Source organism: Gossypium hirsutum, chromosome A01 (genome assembly GCF_007990345.1).
Source record: "Gossypium hirsutum isolate 1008001.06 chromosome A01, Gossypium_hirsutum_v2.1, whole genome shotgun sequence".
NCBI lineage: Eukaryota > Viridiplantae > Streptophyta > Magnoliopsida > Malvales > Malvaceae > Gossypium > Gossypium hirsutum.
Window position 1 is genome coordinate 113,916,937 of NC_053424.1, and position 17,714 is coordinate 113,934,650.

Consider the following 17,714-nt stretch of genomic DNA (forward strand, 5'->3'; position numbering starts at 1 on the left):
TGTTATATGATCGAGTTATAATGCAATAAGATAATTTATATTAATAGGTAATCCAAATTATCCGTGGTTAATGAAATTAGTTTGAACAAATTATTCATGTTAGGATTATTACATTGTCTATAAGTTTAATTGGGGAGATAACTTGCATGGATATCAAAGTTGGATTGACTCCCAAAAATAGAAACAAATGTAATTGTTTAGATTAACAATACATCAGATACCTAATTTTAATTTATCTTATATTCATTTGTCGATTTATCTATTTGTGGTGTTAATGATGTGACTTACCTAAATTCTAAATAAGTGAATGACCATATGAGTATAACTCAATTGCTTTAATATATTGAAAACGTGTACTCTTAAGGTAGCGGATCAAAAATTGGTAAGTTACATACATGACTCAGGCATGACATGACTTTATTCACAATAGCAGAATTATAACCTGCATAAAAGAGTAAATGATATCCTTTCATTAGCATTGTAATTAATAGACAAATACATAACTTAATCCCAAATAATCTTTTTTTTTAAATCAATTGACTGAGTATATTATTAGAAAAGAATAGAAAAAAGACAAAAAGACCCAACAAAGACCCTTGAGCCCAGGCCTATTACATCAAACCTAATTCAAATCCGGCCCCATTATTTTATGGATTAATAAAGCCCTCCTAAAAAGCTGTAAAAAAAACGTAACTTAGAAGAAACAATAAACAATAAATGCGTCTGAATAAAAACATGAAACTAATTGTCTACTCAGTCATCTCAAACGGCTGGCCTCCACTACCATTAATTGAGTTGTCATTTCCAAGCCCCTATCCGTTTTGACGATAGCAATACCAAGGATAAAGCTTTTATTTACTATCCATTTTTTGAAATCAGATTCTTCATCCTCTCCTTCAGTCTGGCCTTCGTGCCCATCTTTCCTTCGAGACTAAAGGGTGCCGATTCACCTCCTCTCCTACCAGGTAAGGGATCTCTCCGCTTTGAGTGTGCATTTGCGAATCTGTGTGTTTTCCAGTTCCCTGATCTATGGATGTGCTTAAAGATAATTTCTTGAAAGCATGAATTCTTATTCTGAATGTTTTTTATGATCGCTCCAATCTCTGATTTATCTGTTGAAGACATTTGGCATTTTTTAATTACGGTTCTAGAATCCCCCATTATTATAACCGATTGTATACCCATTGTTATCCCTAACTTTATACCTCCCAAGCATGTGAATGCTTCTGCTGTGAAAGGGGAAGGGATGTTGTTGTGAAGGGTCGATTTTAAAACCAGGAGTTCGCCCATCAGTCCCCAAACCACCAAACCTGTCGCTGATTTTAAGTTTCGGTTGTCGAACGCCGCATCAAACTGGATCGTTATTCTCGGTATATCCTCTTGAACTCTGTAATTTTTACTTATGTTTAAAGGGTCTGAGTTTCTCTCACTCTTTCATTTTCTGCAATATACCCTTGTATTCGTTGGACAAGTTCTCTCCCTGTCGTCTCTTTCCTCTCGTGCATGAGCTGATTTCTGGAGAACCAGATTAGCCATAAAGCAATACAGAAAATGCGGCATTGGTTCTCAGTTCCTCTCTTGAAAACCCAGGTGAGCCACTCTCATAGAATTTGATTCATATTGTTCGTGACCCAAGATAGATGTAAACACTGCCACACTTCTATTGTTACAGGACATTGTCTGAAAATATGAGGACTGTCTTCAACCCCAACATGGCAACGGGGGCATCTGTCACTTACAGTAATCCTTCTATATCTGAGATTTGCTAGATGGGGGATGAAATCCCAAGAGATTCGCCAGATAGTTATAGTAATTTTTGAAGGAAGTTGTAAACCCCATAATTTTTTGTAAAAATTTGTAGTTTCGGTTTGTAATAAGTAATTACTAGGATCCAAATTAGCCCCTTGTAATAGTTTGTAGGCACTTCGAACTGAGAATTCCCCAGACGGTTCTTCTTTCCAGACTTGAATATCTTCATGATCCGTCTCTGCAAGTGGGATTTGTAAAATTTTCTTCACAGTTTCCGTTGAAAAAGTATCATAGATCAGCTCCGTCTTCCACTTTTTTATTTTGAATGTCGATGAGATCTGAAACTGACTGTAACTCCTCATTTTCTGTTCTGTTATGTCCTTCCACTCTGTCGATCCCCTGAATCCACCTATCGTCCCAGATTGAAATGTTATCCCCTCTGCCTACTCTCCAGCACAGCTCTCTTTGGAGAAGTCCCTTGGAAGCCTAAATACTCTTCCAGGTAAGTGAAGGTAAATTTCCCAACTCTGCATTTAGAAAATTTGATTGCGGATAATATTTTACTTTTAAAACTCTGGCCAATAATGAATTCGGATAAGTAATAAGACGCCAACCTTGTTTGGCTAATAACGCAATATTGAATTGACCAAAATTTCGAAAACCTAATCTACCATTTTCTTTCAAAAAACAAAGATTTTTCCTAACGCACCAATGAATGCCCTTTCTTCCATGTCCCTTTTGCCACCAGAACTTCGCAACGATACTTTCAAGTTCATTACATAGCTTTTTAGGTAATAAAAAACAAGTTATCATATAAGTAGGTATGGCCTGGAGAATGGATTTTATAAAAATTTCTTTTACGCCTTGAGATAAAAACCTACTGCTCCAATTATCAATATGTTTTTCAAGGCGATCCTTCAGATTTTGAAAAGATTCATTTTTCCTTCGACCCACCATATTCAGTAATCCTAAATATCGTTCTGGTTCGTTTAAGCTTCGGATCTCCATTAAGTTGGCAACTAATATTCTATCTTCCTCCGTAGTATTCCTACTAAAAAATACCGTTGATTTTTCAAAATTCACGCATTGACCCGAACATGATCTATATTCGCGTAAAATGTCCTTAAACAATTTTGCTCCCCTGGTTGTAGCCTCCCCGAATAAAATATAATCATCAGCAAATAGAAGGTGGAAAATCGGTGGACTACTTCTACTAACCTTAACACATTTGAAAAACCCCTCATTTGTAGCAAGTCTTAGTAAGCTCGAGAGACCCTCTCCACATAGAAGAAAAAAGAACGGACTTAGAGGATCACCCTGTCAAAGGCTTCTGGTAGGCCGAAACTTTTCTTCAATATCCTCATTAATGACCACTGAATAAGAAATCGTAGTTACACATTTCATAAGATCATCCACCCATTTTTGGTCAAATCCCATTCGTAGCATTATCTCTTTTATGAAATTCCATTCAACCCTATCATATGCTTTACTCATGTCGAGTTTAATTGCCATAAAGCCCTTCTTCCCCAATCTCTTATGTTTTAGCATATGCAATATTTCGTAGGCCAATAAGACATTATTTGAAATTAAGCGTCCTGGCATAAATGCACTCTGCGCACCATCAATACATTTTTCAATAACCCCTCTAAGCTGATTTGCAATTACCTTTGCCAGAATTTTGTAAAGTTCATTACATAAACTAATCGGCCTAAACTGCGTCATATTTGAAGGGTTAGAAACTTTTGGTATAAGCATTATATTAGTAAAATTAAAAGAGTTCACGTCCATGTCCCCATTAAGGAGTTGTAAGCAAAAGGAGGTGACATCCTCTCCAACAATATGCCAGCATTTCTGATAAAAAAGACTTGGGAATCCATCTTCTCCTGATGCCTTTGTGGGTCCCATGGCAAACGCTGCTTCTTGAATCTCCTCTTTTATGTATGTTGTTGTAAGCTTTCGATTATCCTCCTCATTAATACACCGATCAATCCCAGTCATCAAATGGTCATAGTTCCCCCTATCCCCTTCTGAAAACAAATTTAGAAAATAGGATCGTGCAGCCCCTTCAATGTCCTGCAAGGCCTTCAATTCTCTCCCATTTTTGTTTCGCAACCTATGAATAAAATTTGTCTTTTGACGCTGTGTGGCTTGACTGTGAAAAAATGCTGTATTTTTATCCCCAAATTTTAGCCAATTCAATCGGGCCCTCTGCTCCCAATAGCACTCATCTTTCTCGATCTCTAAATTTAAATAAATTTTCGTGTCAATCAAATCAGCCAAATTGTTATCATCTCTATCTCAGTCAGCTCGGGTAATTTTTCCATAAAGACCTGTTTTTTCTTTTTCCTACCTGCTTGAATTTGCCTAGCCCACTGTTTCAGCCCTATTTTTAAAAACTCCAGCTTCTGCAAAAGACCACATGCAGACTTCTCCCACAGAACCTGAACTTCACGAATGAAAGAATCCTCCAAAACCCACCAAGCTTCAAATTTAAACGTACAATTCCTCAATTCCTCAATTGATCTTTCTTCTTTTTTATATCAATTAGAAGAGGGCAATGGTCTGAAAAAGAGTGTACCATGTGTTGAATTTTCACCTCCGAAAAAAAAGTGATCCATTTTGCATTAACAAAACCTCTATCCAATCATTTTTGAATATTTGTCTCCGATAAATTACCTCTCTCCCAAGTGAACCAATGTCTTGAAAATCCCACGCCATTCAGTTGACATTCCTTCAAAGTTCTTCGAAACTGTTCTATCATTCTTTCATCTCTAGGCAGCTCTCCTTTTTTTCTCGAAACCGTACATAATTTCATTAAAATCTCCACGAACTAACCAAGGGAACAGCCCATGAATCGTTCCTGTCTTGTGCGTATGGGGATCCGTAAAATCCTATAAATCTCCAATTGGTTCCTGATTCATTGTTTCCAATTAACACATCAATATGTCTTCTAGAAAAATGTTGGAGTGTAATATTAGCATCAATCTTCCAAGCTAAATACAGCCCACCTCTCGTACCATCTGAATCGACTTCAATACCATTAACAAAACCACAACTTCTATGTGCTCGTTCCATCTATCTTTTACAAAGCTTTGTCTCTATAAAGAAGACAATTTGGGGATTATGAGACTTCAGAAAATGTCGAAGTCTCCGAATCGTTCGTGGGCTCCCAACCCACGAACATTCCAGCTTATGATTTTCATTGCGCCCGGTCAGCTTGCCTTGTGGCAACCGCCGATGATACAAGGTTAAACTCAACCATTTTTCTATTCCTTGCCTTGTCATTGTCACTTCCCTCCTTTTCTGTCAGACCTTCCATCTCCCCTCGATTACGCTTTTTTCCCTCTTCCCTTATTAAAATACCATCTTCCAAGTCATAATCCATGGCAATTTGTATCTGATCCAGCCAAGGTTTCTTCCTCCTTTGATCAAGAGGCGACATTCCTTCTTCAATGTTAAAACCTAAAATCGGATCAATAAATGTCCCACTTCTTTCTTTGTTTGCCCCATTCCATGATCTACTTCCCAGAATTCGGTTATCTTGCCAGCTACCTTCCCTTTTTCCTTCACCTTCTTCTTGTAGCTATATGCTATTCATTGATCCAACTATTCGTGATTGTGCCCTTAATGATAAGTCCCAGCCTGTTTTAGTGATTTCCACCCCTAACGTAATTTTTGCCTCACAAAAAGAGTCGTTATGCCCCAGACGTCCACAATAGAAACAGAAAAGTGATTAATTGTTCATACTTAAATTTGACATATGAACATCTTCCACAGCACATGACCTTCTTCTTCCTTTTCAAAGGGCGCCTACTGTCAATCTGCACTCTTATTCTCATGTAATTTCAATTTTCTTTTCCCAAATTTGATCTATCATATTCTAAAAAAACCCTACAAAATTCCCCAATTGTATTGCTACCTTTTCAGAAAACATCCCAATTGGAACATCGTGAATTTGTACTCAGAAAGGAGTGAAAGTTAATGGTACTTTTAATGGGTCCTCCCTCGTTTTTAAATTGTAAAGCACCAGTAAATGATTATTAAAAGTCCATGGTGAACTCTTCAAAACCCTTTCCATATCCATAATGTGAAAAAATTGAAAAAGGTACCTTTTATCTCCCAAATCTTGAATTTGAACCCACGAGCAGGATGCCACAGGTTTGCCATAGTACTTTTCATGGCTGGGAAGTGAATTATACTGGCGGTTAGGAAACAACCTACTAGTTGAAACTCCCCCACTTCTCTATTCGTATTCAGATCTGCCGCAATCTGCAAGATTTCTTTCTCTTCTTCATTGATTGTCAAGTGGGCTAATTCGGCTTCCATAATTGCAGGTTTAAAGGCCAGAAGACAAGACCAAATCTTTCTAAATCGTAGAAGGAAAAGAACTGGAGATGCCGATTGCAAAAAAAACTAATAAACAAAAAAGAAACAGATACTAGACAAAGAACAAGAAAACCTAAAACCTCATGCCAGTGGCGACAGACAATGTCATGCTAGGGTAGCAGACCTACACTTATTAAGACTCTCCTTCAATTAACATTAATCCCAAAAAATCTTAATTCTAGCTATATATCTGTAATCAATTTTAATTACTTAAGTACTTCAAATATGCATGTATTTATTTAATCAGAGTAATTGCAATTTTTTCTGTACCAATTCTGCCATTTTTTAAATGTATAAATTAAACCTTTTTAAAAAATTGCAACTATTTAATTTTAATTAATTTAAAAAATAAGCAATTAAAAAAATTAATCACTAGTTCAAATTATACCTAATTTTGATTTATTAATAACAATCGCAGCAGCTGCCTAAAAAGGTGTGGAGTATTTCTGGGCTTAATATTAGATAAAATGGGCTTAGACCCAATTTCGTTTTTCTCATTTCACTTGCAGTTCGCCGGTGATAATCTCTGTCGAAATTCGAAAAGAGCAGAGAAGAAGAAAAAGAGGGACAACTTTGAGGAAATAAATGGGAAAAAATGGAATAATAAAGAAAGCAATGGAGGTGGGAGAAATTGGATTCAGCAAAGATGGTGGAGCCATTAACTGGTTCCCAGGCCACATGGCCGCCGCCACTCGCGCCATCCGTAGCCGCCTCAAGCTCTCCGACCTCGTCATCGAAGTTCGTGATGCCCGTGTTAGTCCTTTCTCTTTATTCATTCTGCTTCAAATATACCTCCTCAAGTTTTCAAAAATTCTTTCTACTGTTTTTTTTAGTTAAAAAGAAATAGTTATTTGCAGATTCCATTTTCGTCTGCTAATCAAGACTTGCAGCCTCAGCTCTCAGCTAAAAGGCGTGTCATTGCTCTCAACAAGAAAGATTTAGCCAACTCCAATGTCCTCAATGTTCGTACATGTTTGCATTCAATTCTTTCCTTTATTTCTTTTCCCTTTTTTTGTTTAGTCTTTGGCTGTGTCTGATTGTTACTTTTGCTGATTTGCCTTTTGTTTTTACAAGAAAGAAAAAAAAAAAACCCCTTAAGATACAAAAGCATTCATTTAATTACTCGAATTTTGTTTTGCTATTTAGCTACCAGTGAGAAAGTTGTAGCAGAAGTAATAACCGAATATAGTTTTTACTAATTCTTTGTATTTCTATTTCGAATGAAAACTTCAGTATTGAGATTATGTGGTGTTTTGTGTCAATGAACTCGGTTAGCTTATGCCTTTGGAATATGACGCGAATATGATGCTTATTGGGATATAATTATTTTCTGCAGAAATGGGTCCGTTATTTTGATTCGTGTAAGCAAGATTGCATTCCTATAAGTGCACATAGCAGAAGTTCTGTCAGAAAGGTTAGTTGATTTGATTCCTTTCCCTTGTGGATGATCTGGGTATGATATGGGCCATCTGAGGTTAGGCTGACCAACAGAGAAGAAAAGAAAGAGAAAGAAGGGAAGAAGGAGAGAAGAGAAGAATTTTTTAGGGAGTTTTCAGGAAAGAGGAATATATATTTTGTGTACCGCCCTTCCAAAGTTACATGCCTTGAATGGCATTTTGCAATTGCTAAGTTGTAACTAATTACAAGTTAACAACTAATTAAAAGAAACTAATGCAGTGTTAGACTAAAACGATGACCATAAACTAAAAACAGCACAATAGAATATTAGGCACGTATCAGTAGCCTCCCCTTAACAACATCCTTGTCCTCAAGGATGTAACTGAAGAGATTACTCCTCTGCCTTCTTGAAAAGATCATCACTTGAGAGGCATTGACACCTACAAACATCTTAAATGAGCTACAAACTTGAAGTGAAGAAGAATGAGTGAGTATGCTATTTTAATTTGTTTAGCACATCAGTTGAATGAAACCCAGCATTGTTAGTCACCTGTTGTGTGAAAACCTCAATAACTTTGCCATAAAAACTAATAAAAAGTTTAGACTTCCCATCTATTGCACATTCATGCTGCCTCTAGTATTATTACCTCACCACTTCTAGTAACACCAGTAGACTTTTCTGAAGCTCTTTTTACAATCATAATTGCATCATGTAAGCTTCTCTTAGCCTTTTAAATTAGCTAATTAGCTCCACTACAAAATATAGCGGCTCTATATCCTTATAGGCAATTTTGGAATGCACTAAACATCTCATTTACAACCTTTACGTACTAAACATGTGCTGAGAACCTCATCAATTATCCCAAAGAAACATCCAGAAACCATAATTAAGGGCGGGCCGTGGGTGAATAAGATTTTTAAAGAACTTTGGTCACCCTTTACAAGAAATCTACTATGACTTGGACTGTTCTAGAACTACCATTTCTAACCAGCTATGACATGGAGGAGTACTAATTATATCAAAACTTTAATAAAATATTAACTCGTTCAAATAATAGATTCGTACTTTAACTAGAAGTCCTAGAGTTCTACTCAAACTAAAACTCTTCTAAACTCGGTTGAAGAATATATTTTATTCATGTCAACCGAATTTTACATCTTTCCTAAATTAAAAAAACTTCTAAAACTACTAAAACTCTAAAAATGAAGAGCCTTACTTAAACTGAAACTCTCCTACTCCAATTGGGACCTTCAGAAATCCTACTTCAGTTGGGTCTCTTCTCCAAATTTTGATAAGTGATCCAATGCTTGTCTTTGATGTCTCTCGAAGTTTCACAAGCTTCTTCAAGTTGTTTAAAGAGAAATTCTTGCATGAAAGTTTGTAACTTCATCTTCAATTGCTTTGCTTTAGACCTTGTAATGGGACCATTCAGAAAAGTTAATTCTTGATGCACATCTTGCCTTTGGATTTTGTATCAAATACCCATGTAAATTGATCAAATTGATATAGAAGAGAACCAATTCAATTTCACTTCTTGAAATCTTCACTTTGAAGTTAGTCTTTGGATAGGGTCGTATAATTACATGATCGTCAACGTCCATGGCCTTTTTGAAGGTTGTTTCTTTTCCGACATGATTATAATTTATAAAATGATTTTTTCTATTGGATCTTTTAGACTTGAAATTTATATAATAATGGAAAAAAGATGTAGATAATGATGTCAAGATGCACGCCAAGGTGCAGCGACAAAACCAAAAAAATCAAATTAGAACAAGATATATTCTAGGAAAAGCCTTCTTAATCTCTTTATTCAAGCTAGGAAACTAGAGAAACAAAGCCCTAAAGTGCAGGAATTATCCTTTTCATTCTACATTGGATAATGGGGGCTATCTTTGCATGCTTAGAAAATTTTCCCTCAACTTGTGGGAGCTGGGGAAGGAGACATTAGGACGAAGAGATTTCCAAGGGAAGAAGTATTATAAAATAAACTATGAAATGCGTGTATCTTGATTTTAAGTTACAAATATTTCTTCTTATTTGTTAGAATTAAAAGAGAACTAAAAATGTAAACCTAATTTCTGGGGCATTCATAACTTAAGCTGATGTCTGGTTGAAGTCTATACTGGAAAGATCAGGTTCTATGCACATTGTCTCCATTGGATAATGCCATTTCAGGTAAATGTAGTATGCTATTATCCAAGAACTGTATCTGATTAGATTAGACAAGATTAAAGCTGTTATTTTAGGTTCTCACTTATACTATTCCACCCTTTGATATTGATTGTTCAATATGGTTTTTTTCTTTTCCCATAGGTTTATTAAATAGATATGAGTACTTTATTTTTCTAGATTTTCTATTAATGTTGATTTAGAATGATCTGAATCATTAGCTAAGCATATTTGACTATGCTTGTCAGTCAATAAACCTTGCTATATTGTATCTCCTTATGATTGGTTGCTTATGTACTTATTCATACAGTATTTGCATGATCTTGAAATATTTTTTCTTCACATTGCTCTCTAGCTTCATCCATTACTTACGATATTCTTTATCATTTTCCTTTTTTCCCCTTTGATGGTTCATGTTCTCTAGCTTCTTGATCTTGTGGAGTTCAAATTGAAGGAAGTGATTTCGAGAGAGCCTACCCTTCTTGTTATGGTAGTTGGCGTTCCTAATGTGGGGAAATCAGCTTTGATAAATTCAATCCATCAAATTGCATCAACTCGCTTTCCTCGTAAGAAGTTATCTTTTAGATATGATATTAAGACAGAATATCTTTGAGCATGGAAATTGATTAATCCAGATACATTGACTTGATTAATAATAGTATAGAGTTTTATGCATAGTGCAGGAGAAGATGAAACGAGCCACCGTTGGTCCATTGCCAGGTGTTACTCAAGATATTGCTGGTTACAAGGTCAAGTGTTCTACTTCCCTCTCTCTTTTGTACATACATGTGCCTGATGAATCCAGATACAAGCTGGACTTAGCTATTTTACGGCATCCAAGCCATGGCTAAGATTTGTCATCTTAGTGAACTTCATTTCGTCGTGTTCTTTTTAATCTGGTTGTAACTAGTAAGTCTAGCTTTTGAACCGTAGTGCCCAACATGGCCTGCAAACACGACTCCCGGTTAAGATACCTTGTGGGTTTTGGCGCATTTAGTAAAATTAGGTCACTATTCAAGACAATTAATGAACTTGTCATATTAGGCCCAGTTAATGTGAAATTGACTCCATGTTGAAACTAATGAAGGATAATGGCTGGTTCACTTGTTTAGATACATATCTATTTATGATCCACTTAACTACCAAGTAAAGCAGAAATATAAGATATTTATAATTATATTATGAAGTTTTACTAAATCTTCAATCTTTATCTTTCGTTTTTAAAATATATTGATACAAAGTCAATTGTGAAAATATTTTTAATTATTTTTTAAGTTATAACAATTGTTGTCTCAATCGTTATGTTGAATAAAATAGATTTCCTATTACAATGGTGTTGTTTGATTGAGCATGTTAATCTTAAATTATATGCGTATCAACTTATTATGACTTGTTTAAATGGATATATCAGCCACGTTAACCTTTGTAATATGAGTTGTTTTTTATGTAGAGGATTAATATGATTAATGACTAAATCCTTTTTTTCTCAATTTCATTTTTGGTCACTGGCATGATGCAATCATGCCCTTCCAACAGAAATTGTCACCTTTCTCTAGCTATTGGTTTGATTTGGTGATGTCTTGAGCATTAAAGTTGGACAAACATAACTTTTTTGGTCATTTGGAAAATTTCTTGGTTTTTATTTTTGATTTATGTACAGTTAATAATGATGATTTCTCTAAAGAACTATCTAGATTTTCCCATGTTTCTCTATTACTTCTGCTACAATCATTTCCATCTTTTTTTCCCTTTCCATTTTCTCTCTTTTCAGTCATTTGCAATTAAAGTACTTTGTCTTCCATTCTTATTCATGAATAGTAACTTCAACATAATATTAAGGACTTATGTTTTAATATACCTTGTCCTCACAAACTTACAGATTGCTCATCAACCAAGCATTTATGTGCTTGATACACCAGGGGTACTAGTCCCAAACATCCCAAACATAGAGATAGGGTTAAAGCTAGCTCTGGCAGGTACATTTTTTGTACTCTCCTTTATCGCACTGTATGGATCATATAAGCATGTGCTCCTTTTGTAATAGTTCTATACTCAAATGGGGGTTCTGATACGTGGATTCAAAATATGGAGTGTTTCTGCTGTTTCTTGAATATTTATCTTGTTTTAGACTTCATTTTGCAAAAGGAATTTGGACGGTTGCTGCATTTATGCAAGTGGGAAGTTGTTGTGACATTGTTTTCTGCACCATTTTTTTTTCTGAATATTGTTGATTCAAAATTTTCTTAAGAGATAGGATCAATGTTGTCAAGGTTGCCAGGTGCACTCGTGGCACTAGGACTTCTATATAGCCTGATGTGCAAGGCGCAAAAAAGGTGCTCGCCCGAGTAAACCGAGGCACAAGCATATAAATATATATGTAAAATGTATTTGAAAACATATGTAACTAATACATATAATTAATAAGTATTAATTAATTAGTAAAAGAAAGATAAATTTTAATATAGTTCAATTTATAAATTCGAAACATTGTGCAATAGTTTAATTTTAATAAGTTACTTAATATATTGTAAAATAAAACACCATAAGAACAAAATTAAATATCATCGTCAGAAACTCTCTCTAAATTTTCTTCATCTTCTCTTAAAAAGTTTGAACTTTTAAGAGTTAACTAGGTTTTTATATAATAAAATTAGGTCAATAATTAATTAAAAAATCATTTATTATATTATATTATATTATATCATTCTTTTAAAAGTCAAAATAAAATAAATAGGAGGATAGAATGGCAATTTAGTGAGGCGTGCTTTTTTTGCGCCTGGCTTTGCAACAAAGGTGCCTGAAAAGCGCACCAAGCACTCGCCTGATTGAAGTCGCCTTGCCTTGAAGTGGCTGAGGCGGTAATGGCCATTTTTGCTGTGCCGTGACATCACTGGATAGGATGTGTCTAAATCCTTTTGGCTAATATAAAAGTCGTAAGTTCAGTTTTCTGCATTTCACCCTAGCTATTGAAAGAACTTCAACTACCTCGATGCAATTGCAGGGTCTGTAAAGGATTCAGTAGTTGGTGAGGATCGCATTGTACAATATCTACTGACTGTGCTGAATACTAGAGGCACTCCACTTCACTGGAAGCATTTAGCTAACCCAACAGAAAAGACCACCCAAATTTCTGAGGACAAACCAGGTTACAATCCAAAAGATCTACGGCCCAAAATGAAGAAGCTGCCCGATGCATCTGATCTGCTGTATGTCAAGGTAGTAAGGGTCAACACTCTCTCCTCTCTTATTCAGGATGTTTAAGTCTGTGAGAAGCTTTTTACAGTTTTGTCGTCAAGTCTAATTGTAGTCCACGGTGCTTAGATATGATACTGTTTTTTGTTTTTGTTAGATATTTCACTGTTTTGAGTTTTAATGTTTGGTCAGCATTAGGTTTCATTAAGATCTTTCAAATTTAGCAAATCCTTATGTGAGCATTACTAGTTTGACTAATCTTAAGACAAAATTATAGATAGGTTGAAATCTGATAATAAGGCTAAGTGGAATTGCATAGTTACTCTTATGAATCTGGATGTTCAAATCTGTGATTGTTCTGGGCTCAATAGCTACTATGCTTGAATCCTTCACACAAAAATCTCATAACACAAGGCATCAACAGTTGTACACAGTAGAATGTGACTCTCCGAGAAAGGATTATATTCGAGGCTTATAGTTGCAGGCAGTAGCCCGTGACAATAGATAACAATAAGTGTTGGCTCTGTAAGAGATCATCTGGTCTATAACTCAAATAAAAGTACGTTGGAATTCAGCTGTACACTTGAAGTCTCAAGTTATACTAATAGCATTTGAAAAAATAATTAAAAAGAAAAGAAACACTTCGATTTGACTAGGATCTTCTGGATGCACTCATTATAGCATCTAACAAATTCTAGAGTGGTGTAGCTGAAATTATCCTTTAAAAATTACTTTGAAATGAAAGGGTAAATATAAGGCTTTATCTCTATTGGATTCCACAATGGGTTAGACATATGTCCTAAAAGAATGTGATTTATACATTGACCAGGAAAATGGTGTGATTTATATATGTAATATATTGATTGCATAAGTATCAGTCTTACTATAATGCAATAGACTGAGGCTGTAAGAGGTAGTTTGTCTTTAATGGAAACTGCTGCTGTCCTTTTCTGTCTGTATTTAAAACATGGGGAAAGTTTGAACTAGTTTCTTTTGGGAGTTGCCGGTATCTTGCATGTGAAGCAAAGTCTGAACCATATTTTTAGGTCGAGTTTCTTAGTCTCCAGTATGCAGAGTTGCAAAGTTCGAACTAGAATATTTTGTGGGTTGCCTGTCTCTTCCATGCCATGTAAAGTTCGAATTATATTCTTAGGTTGAGTTGCTTAGTCTCTTATTTGCGTAGCAAAAGATTTACAGAGTTGTTCCAGCTATGTTTATGAAGATTGTGCGATTGTGCGAAGTTTAGAAAAGATGTCATGGAACTTTCATCTCGTGCAGTCCAATTGCTTATGAATATACACGCATAGGGTAAAAAAGTTGAGATTCGGATAGGTTTTATAAGTTTGGAGACTACAAAAGGTTTCATTTAATCAGAATCCTGTTTGTGTGTGCATATATTCGTCATTATTATGAAAAAGATATTACCTATAATTATGTTTTTTCATAAATTTACAAGGGTTAAAGAACGTTCTTGAGAAAATATTTGAACATTATGTATGATTTATAACTACATGTCGGCAGCTTGGGTTTAATTCTGTCTGCTTGCCATAATTGAATCGTCATTCTTTTTACTCAAGTCCTATTTGATATTATAAGTTCTACGACTTGCAGATTTCAGAGAAAAGGATCAACTACAAAACCTTATTCATTTATCATTATTTCAATGTTCTCACTCTTTGTTGTTTCTCAATTTCAGGATCTTGTAGCAGAAGTTCGACATGCACTCTATGTAACTCTGTCCGAATTTGGTGGTAATATCGAAGATGAGAATGACATGGAGTGCCTTGTTGAACATCAATTTGAAGTGCTGCAGAAAGTATTGAGGATACCTCATAAGTCATCTGAAGCTCGTTTGATGGTATCAAAGAAGTTTCTTACTTTATTTAGGTCAGGTAAACTTGGTTCTTTTGTCCTTGATGATGTCCCTGAATCATAAAATAACTTTCCCCCTTTTATTTTAGTCCTTAATTTTCACAAATGGGAGGAAATGAATCATTGGTATATTGTATCACTTCAACGGTTTTTAGTAGCTTATTATCCTCTATTTATTCTTATTTTGGGTCTCTTAAAAACATAACTGGAATCTATTCAAGTAGAGTTATTAAAAACAAAGTTCAAAATAGTAGATTTTAAAAAATAAAATTTAAGTGCATTTAAGAGATTTTCACATTTTCGGTTTTCCACAAAAAAAAGAATATCACATTATTTATTTAATTTTTTTTATTTTAAGTGCATTTAAGAGCTTTCCCTGTTAAATATATGTTTGTCCATTATATCTAGATTGAAAGTCATGGAACAATCACATTTGAATATTCCAACATTTTATATTCTAAATTTTTATAGACTAAGGAATTTAAATGAGTTTGATATCTCGTATCGATTAATTTGAGTATGATTATGCATTTCTAGTCTAATTTTATCGGAGGGTGTAAGACATTACTCCTATTACGTAGAAGGAACAAATCTTATCACGGTCACTCAGGTCTCATTACATAATTTATAGTATATCTAACAACAATTTTTATAGTACATTTAGTAACGGAAGACTTATCACTGTGTTAAAGCATACAACTCTTGATGTTTGAAACTATATTGACCTCGAGTTCAAAAATCATGTGCATTATTATCACTATAAGAATTGTTATGACTAATACATAATAATTCAAAAAACATTCTTATAGTGGATTAGTCCATCACATTGTTTTCCTAATAATGTACCCCTATATTGAGGTATTTTCCATACTAATGACAATACAATATAAGGATAATTTAAGAATAATTATATTATTTTAAAAAATTTATTATTAACACAAAAAAAGGTAAATAAATATATTATTACAACCATCCCATCTAACTACATTAGAACATAGCTTACCACATTCTTCACCCAAATCCTAATAACAAAGAATGAATCAACTTGCTTCATTTTCTTTGGTCTCATAAAATAGTTGCAGGGTAGTGAAATGGAATGACAGGATTATCATAATCAGATGCATTCAAGAATCAAAGGAACGTATAGCTGGCATAATTTCGCATAAGAGATGCCAAAAACAGGCAAGCACATTAGGCATTAATCTTTCAGTTTTCATAATGAAATTGGATAACAGCAGATTCAGTTCTTTAAGGTCATCACTGCATAACAGTATATAAGATCTACAAAGTAGGAATAAGAAAGTTGAAACGACTAAGCAAAAGGTCATACATTCTTCAATTTTTTCATCTTAGAAGGCGGCCATCGTCCCTTCTTCCTCAACTTTCTCTTGCGGACAAGTCGCTTTCTACGAAGCCTTATCTTCTTCGCCATCTTCATCTTCATCTTCTGCTCCGCCATCTGCTGCATCTTTGATTCTAAAGGAAGTTGTCCTACTGGTAAATCTTCCTTCTTGCTTTCCGCCGGAACCTGTTCCTCGCCATCAGTACTTGCAGAAGATGCTTTCACAGTCATCACCGATCTTTTCTTGCTGGGGACAAACTGTGTACCAATTGAACATTTTGAACAATGGTCATCGATTCTATTCACCCGCAACCTGGAAACTGACGACGAATACAAAAGATTTCAAACAAGATAAAGAATGTTTACATCAATGACAACGAAGTGTTCGATGAAAAACCACACAGAAGATGACGTTAAATGAAAAGCGAACTTACTTGGTAAAACAACGATGGGCAACGACGTTGAGCAAGAACGAACCGGAGAAGAAGAGTGACAGGTAAGTGGATTAAAGGTGAGGAGAGCCATTTCCTTGTACTTTCGATTTGGATAAGCTAGATAAATGGTCCTTTTTTCTACCCCGTCCTCATACCATCGAAACAATAGAAAAAATTAAACAGCAAATAAATAAATAAAGCCTCGATGGGCCTATGCATCTGGCCGGCCTATTGCCCACTAAGTCAAGGACATGGCAACAGCCTAAAACTATATATATATGTATAAGGCTGCTTAAGACACCTAACTATAGTTGACATTTTAATGAAAAGTTTTATTTTGAGAAATAAAAAATGAAAAGTTATAGTTGAAACTTTTTTTCAATCGAAAAATGCGACAATTTTATTGACTATATGTTGATTAAAAAAATCAAAAGGAATAAGGAAAAAAAAAGGGAAGGAAAGGGAAGGAAAGGGAAGACGAAAGAAAAAAAGTCTTGTATTTTTTATGTTTTTTTTTTGTAATTATCATATTCAAGGCATTATAAGACCATTACCTATATTTTACGTAGTTATATATTTCTGTGTTATTTTAATAATTTTTTCTTATGTTATGTTTAATTTTCATTCATGTTTTGCATAAATTATTATAATAATTCAATTTTAACTATATATCATTGACTTAAAAAGTTAAATCATTGTAATACTACATATAAATATCAATATCATGTTCAAATCTTTAGACATTTGAGTTACAGAAGGTTTGATTACTTCTAGTAATAGGGTTATTCTTTATTTATATTACCTAAAATATTATTGGTAGAATTTAGAAAAGGAAAACAAATATTATTGACACTATTAAATTTTATTGTTTGGTCAATTAGAATGTAGAATTATATTTTTTGGTTGAGAGAATAGAAGATAATCTAGTAACACTTTCTTATTATATTATCCTTAAAACACATATAATAACGGAAAAAGACATTAAATTATGCATAAAATGTGTTGGAGCAATTATAGTTCAAATTACAAGAGCAGTTTCAATTTCTGATGGGTTAAAATCATAACTTGTCACTTTTAGAGTTTGACTATCTTTTGAACAAAATTTGTTTGAATTTGTAATCTATTGAAAGTGTTCTCAACTTATATTTGAAGATTGATCTAATGGAGGAAC

At 34.4% G+C, this 17,714-nt stretch overlaps 2 protein-coding genes across 14 annotated transcripts; one reads left to right on the forward strand and one right to left on the reverse strand.

Moving 5' to 3' along the window:
* Positions 1 to 696: 696 nt before the first annotated feature.
* LOC107922021 (short integuments 2, mitochondrial) lies at positions 697 to 14,949 on the forward strand. Of its 13 annotated transcripts, none has more exons than XM_041114041.1 (14): positions 737 to 965; positions 1,214 to 1,370; positions 1,473 to 1,590; positions 1,673 to 2,034; positions 2,171 to 2,261; positions 6,084 to 6,250; positions 6,645 to 6,888; positions 6,993 to 7,097; positions 7,472 to 7,549; positions 10,128 to 10,269; positions 10,382 to 10,452; positions 11,583 to 11,679; positions 12,705 to 12,919; positions 14,592 to 14,949. In XM_041114041.1, the coding sequence occupies exons 7-14, from the start codon at positions 6,721 to 6,723 to the stop codon at positions 14,829 to 14,831; spliced, it is 1,116 nt and encodes a 371-aa protein (XP_040969975.1). In that variant the 5' UTR covers positions 737 to 965; positions 1,214 to 1,370; positions 1,473 to 1,590; positions 1,673 to 2,034; positions 2,171 to 2,261; positions 6,084 to 6,250; positions 6,645 to 6,720; the 3' UTR covers positions 14,832 to 14,949. The 13 variants fall into 13 exon arrangements, with proteins under 13 accessions (XP_040969984.1, XP_040969959.1, XP_040969953.1 ...); XM_041114031.1 differs by having other exon boundaries at positions 2,171 to 2,251; XM_041114025.1 differs by having other exon boundaries at positions 714 to 1,370.
* A 1,009-nt stretch (positions 14,950 to 15,958) lies between these two features.
* Positions 15,959 to 16,910, reverse strand: LOC107922022 (50S ribosomal protein 5 alpha, chloroplastic). The gene is made up of 2 exons (XM_016851847.2): positions 16,544 to 16,910; positions 15,959 to 16,429 (listed from the first exon to the last, which is right to left on the reverse strand). Exons 1-2 carry the CDS (start codon positions 16,632 to 16,634, stop codon positions 16,092 to 16,094), a joined length of 429 nt encoding a protein of 142 aa, XP_016707336.2. The 5' UTR covers positions 16,635 to 16,910; the 3' UTR covers positions 15,959 to 16,091.
* Positions 16,911 to 17,714: the final 804 nt, after the last annotated feature.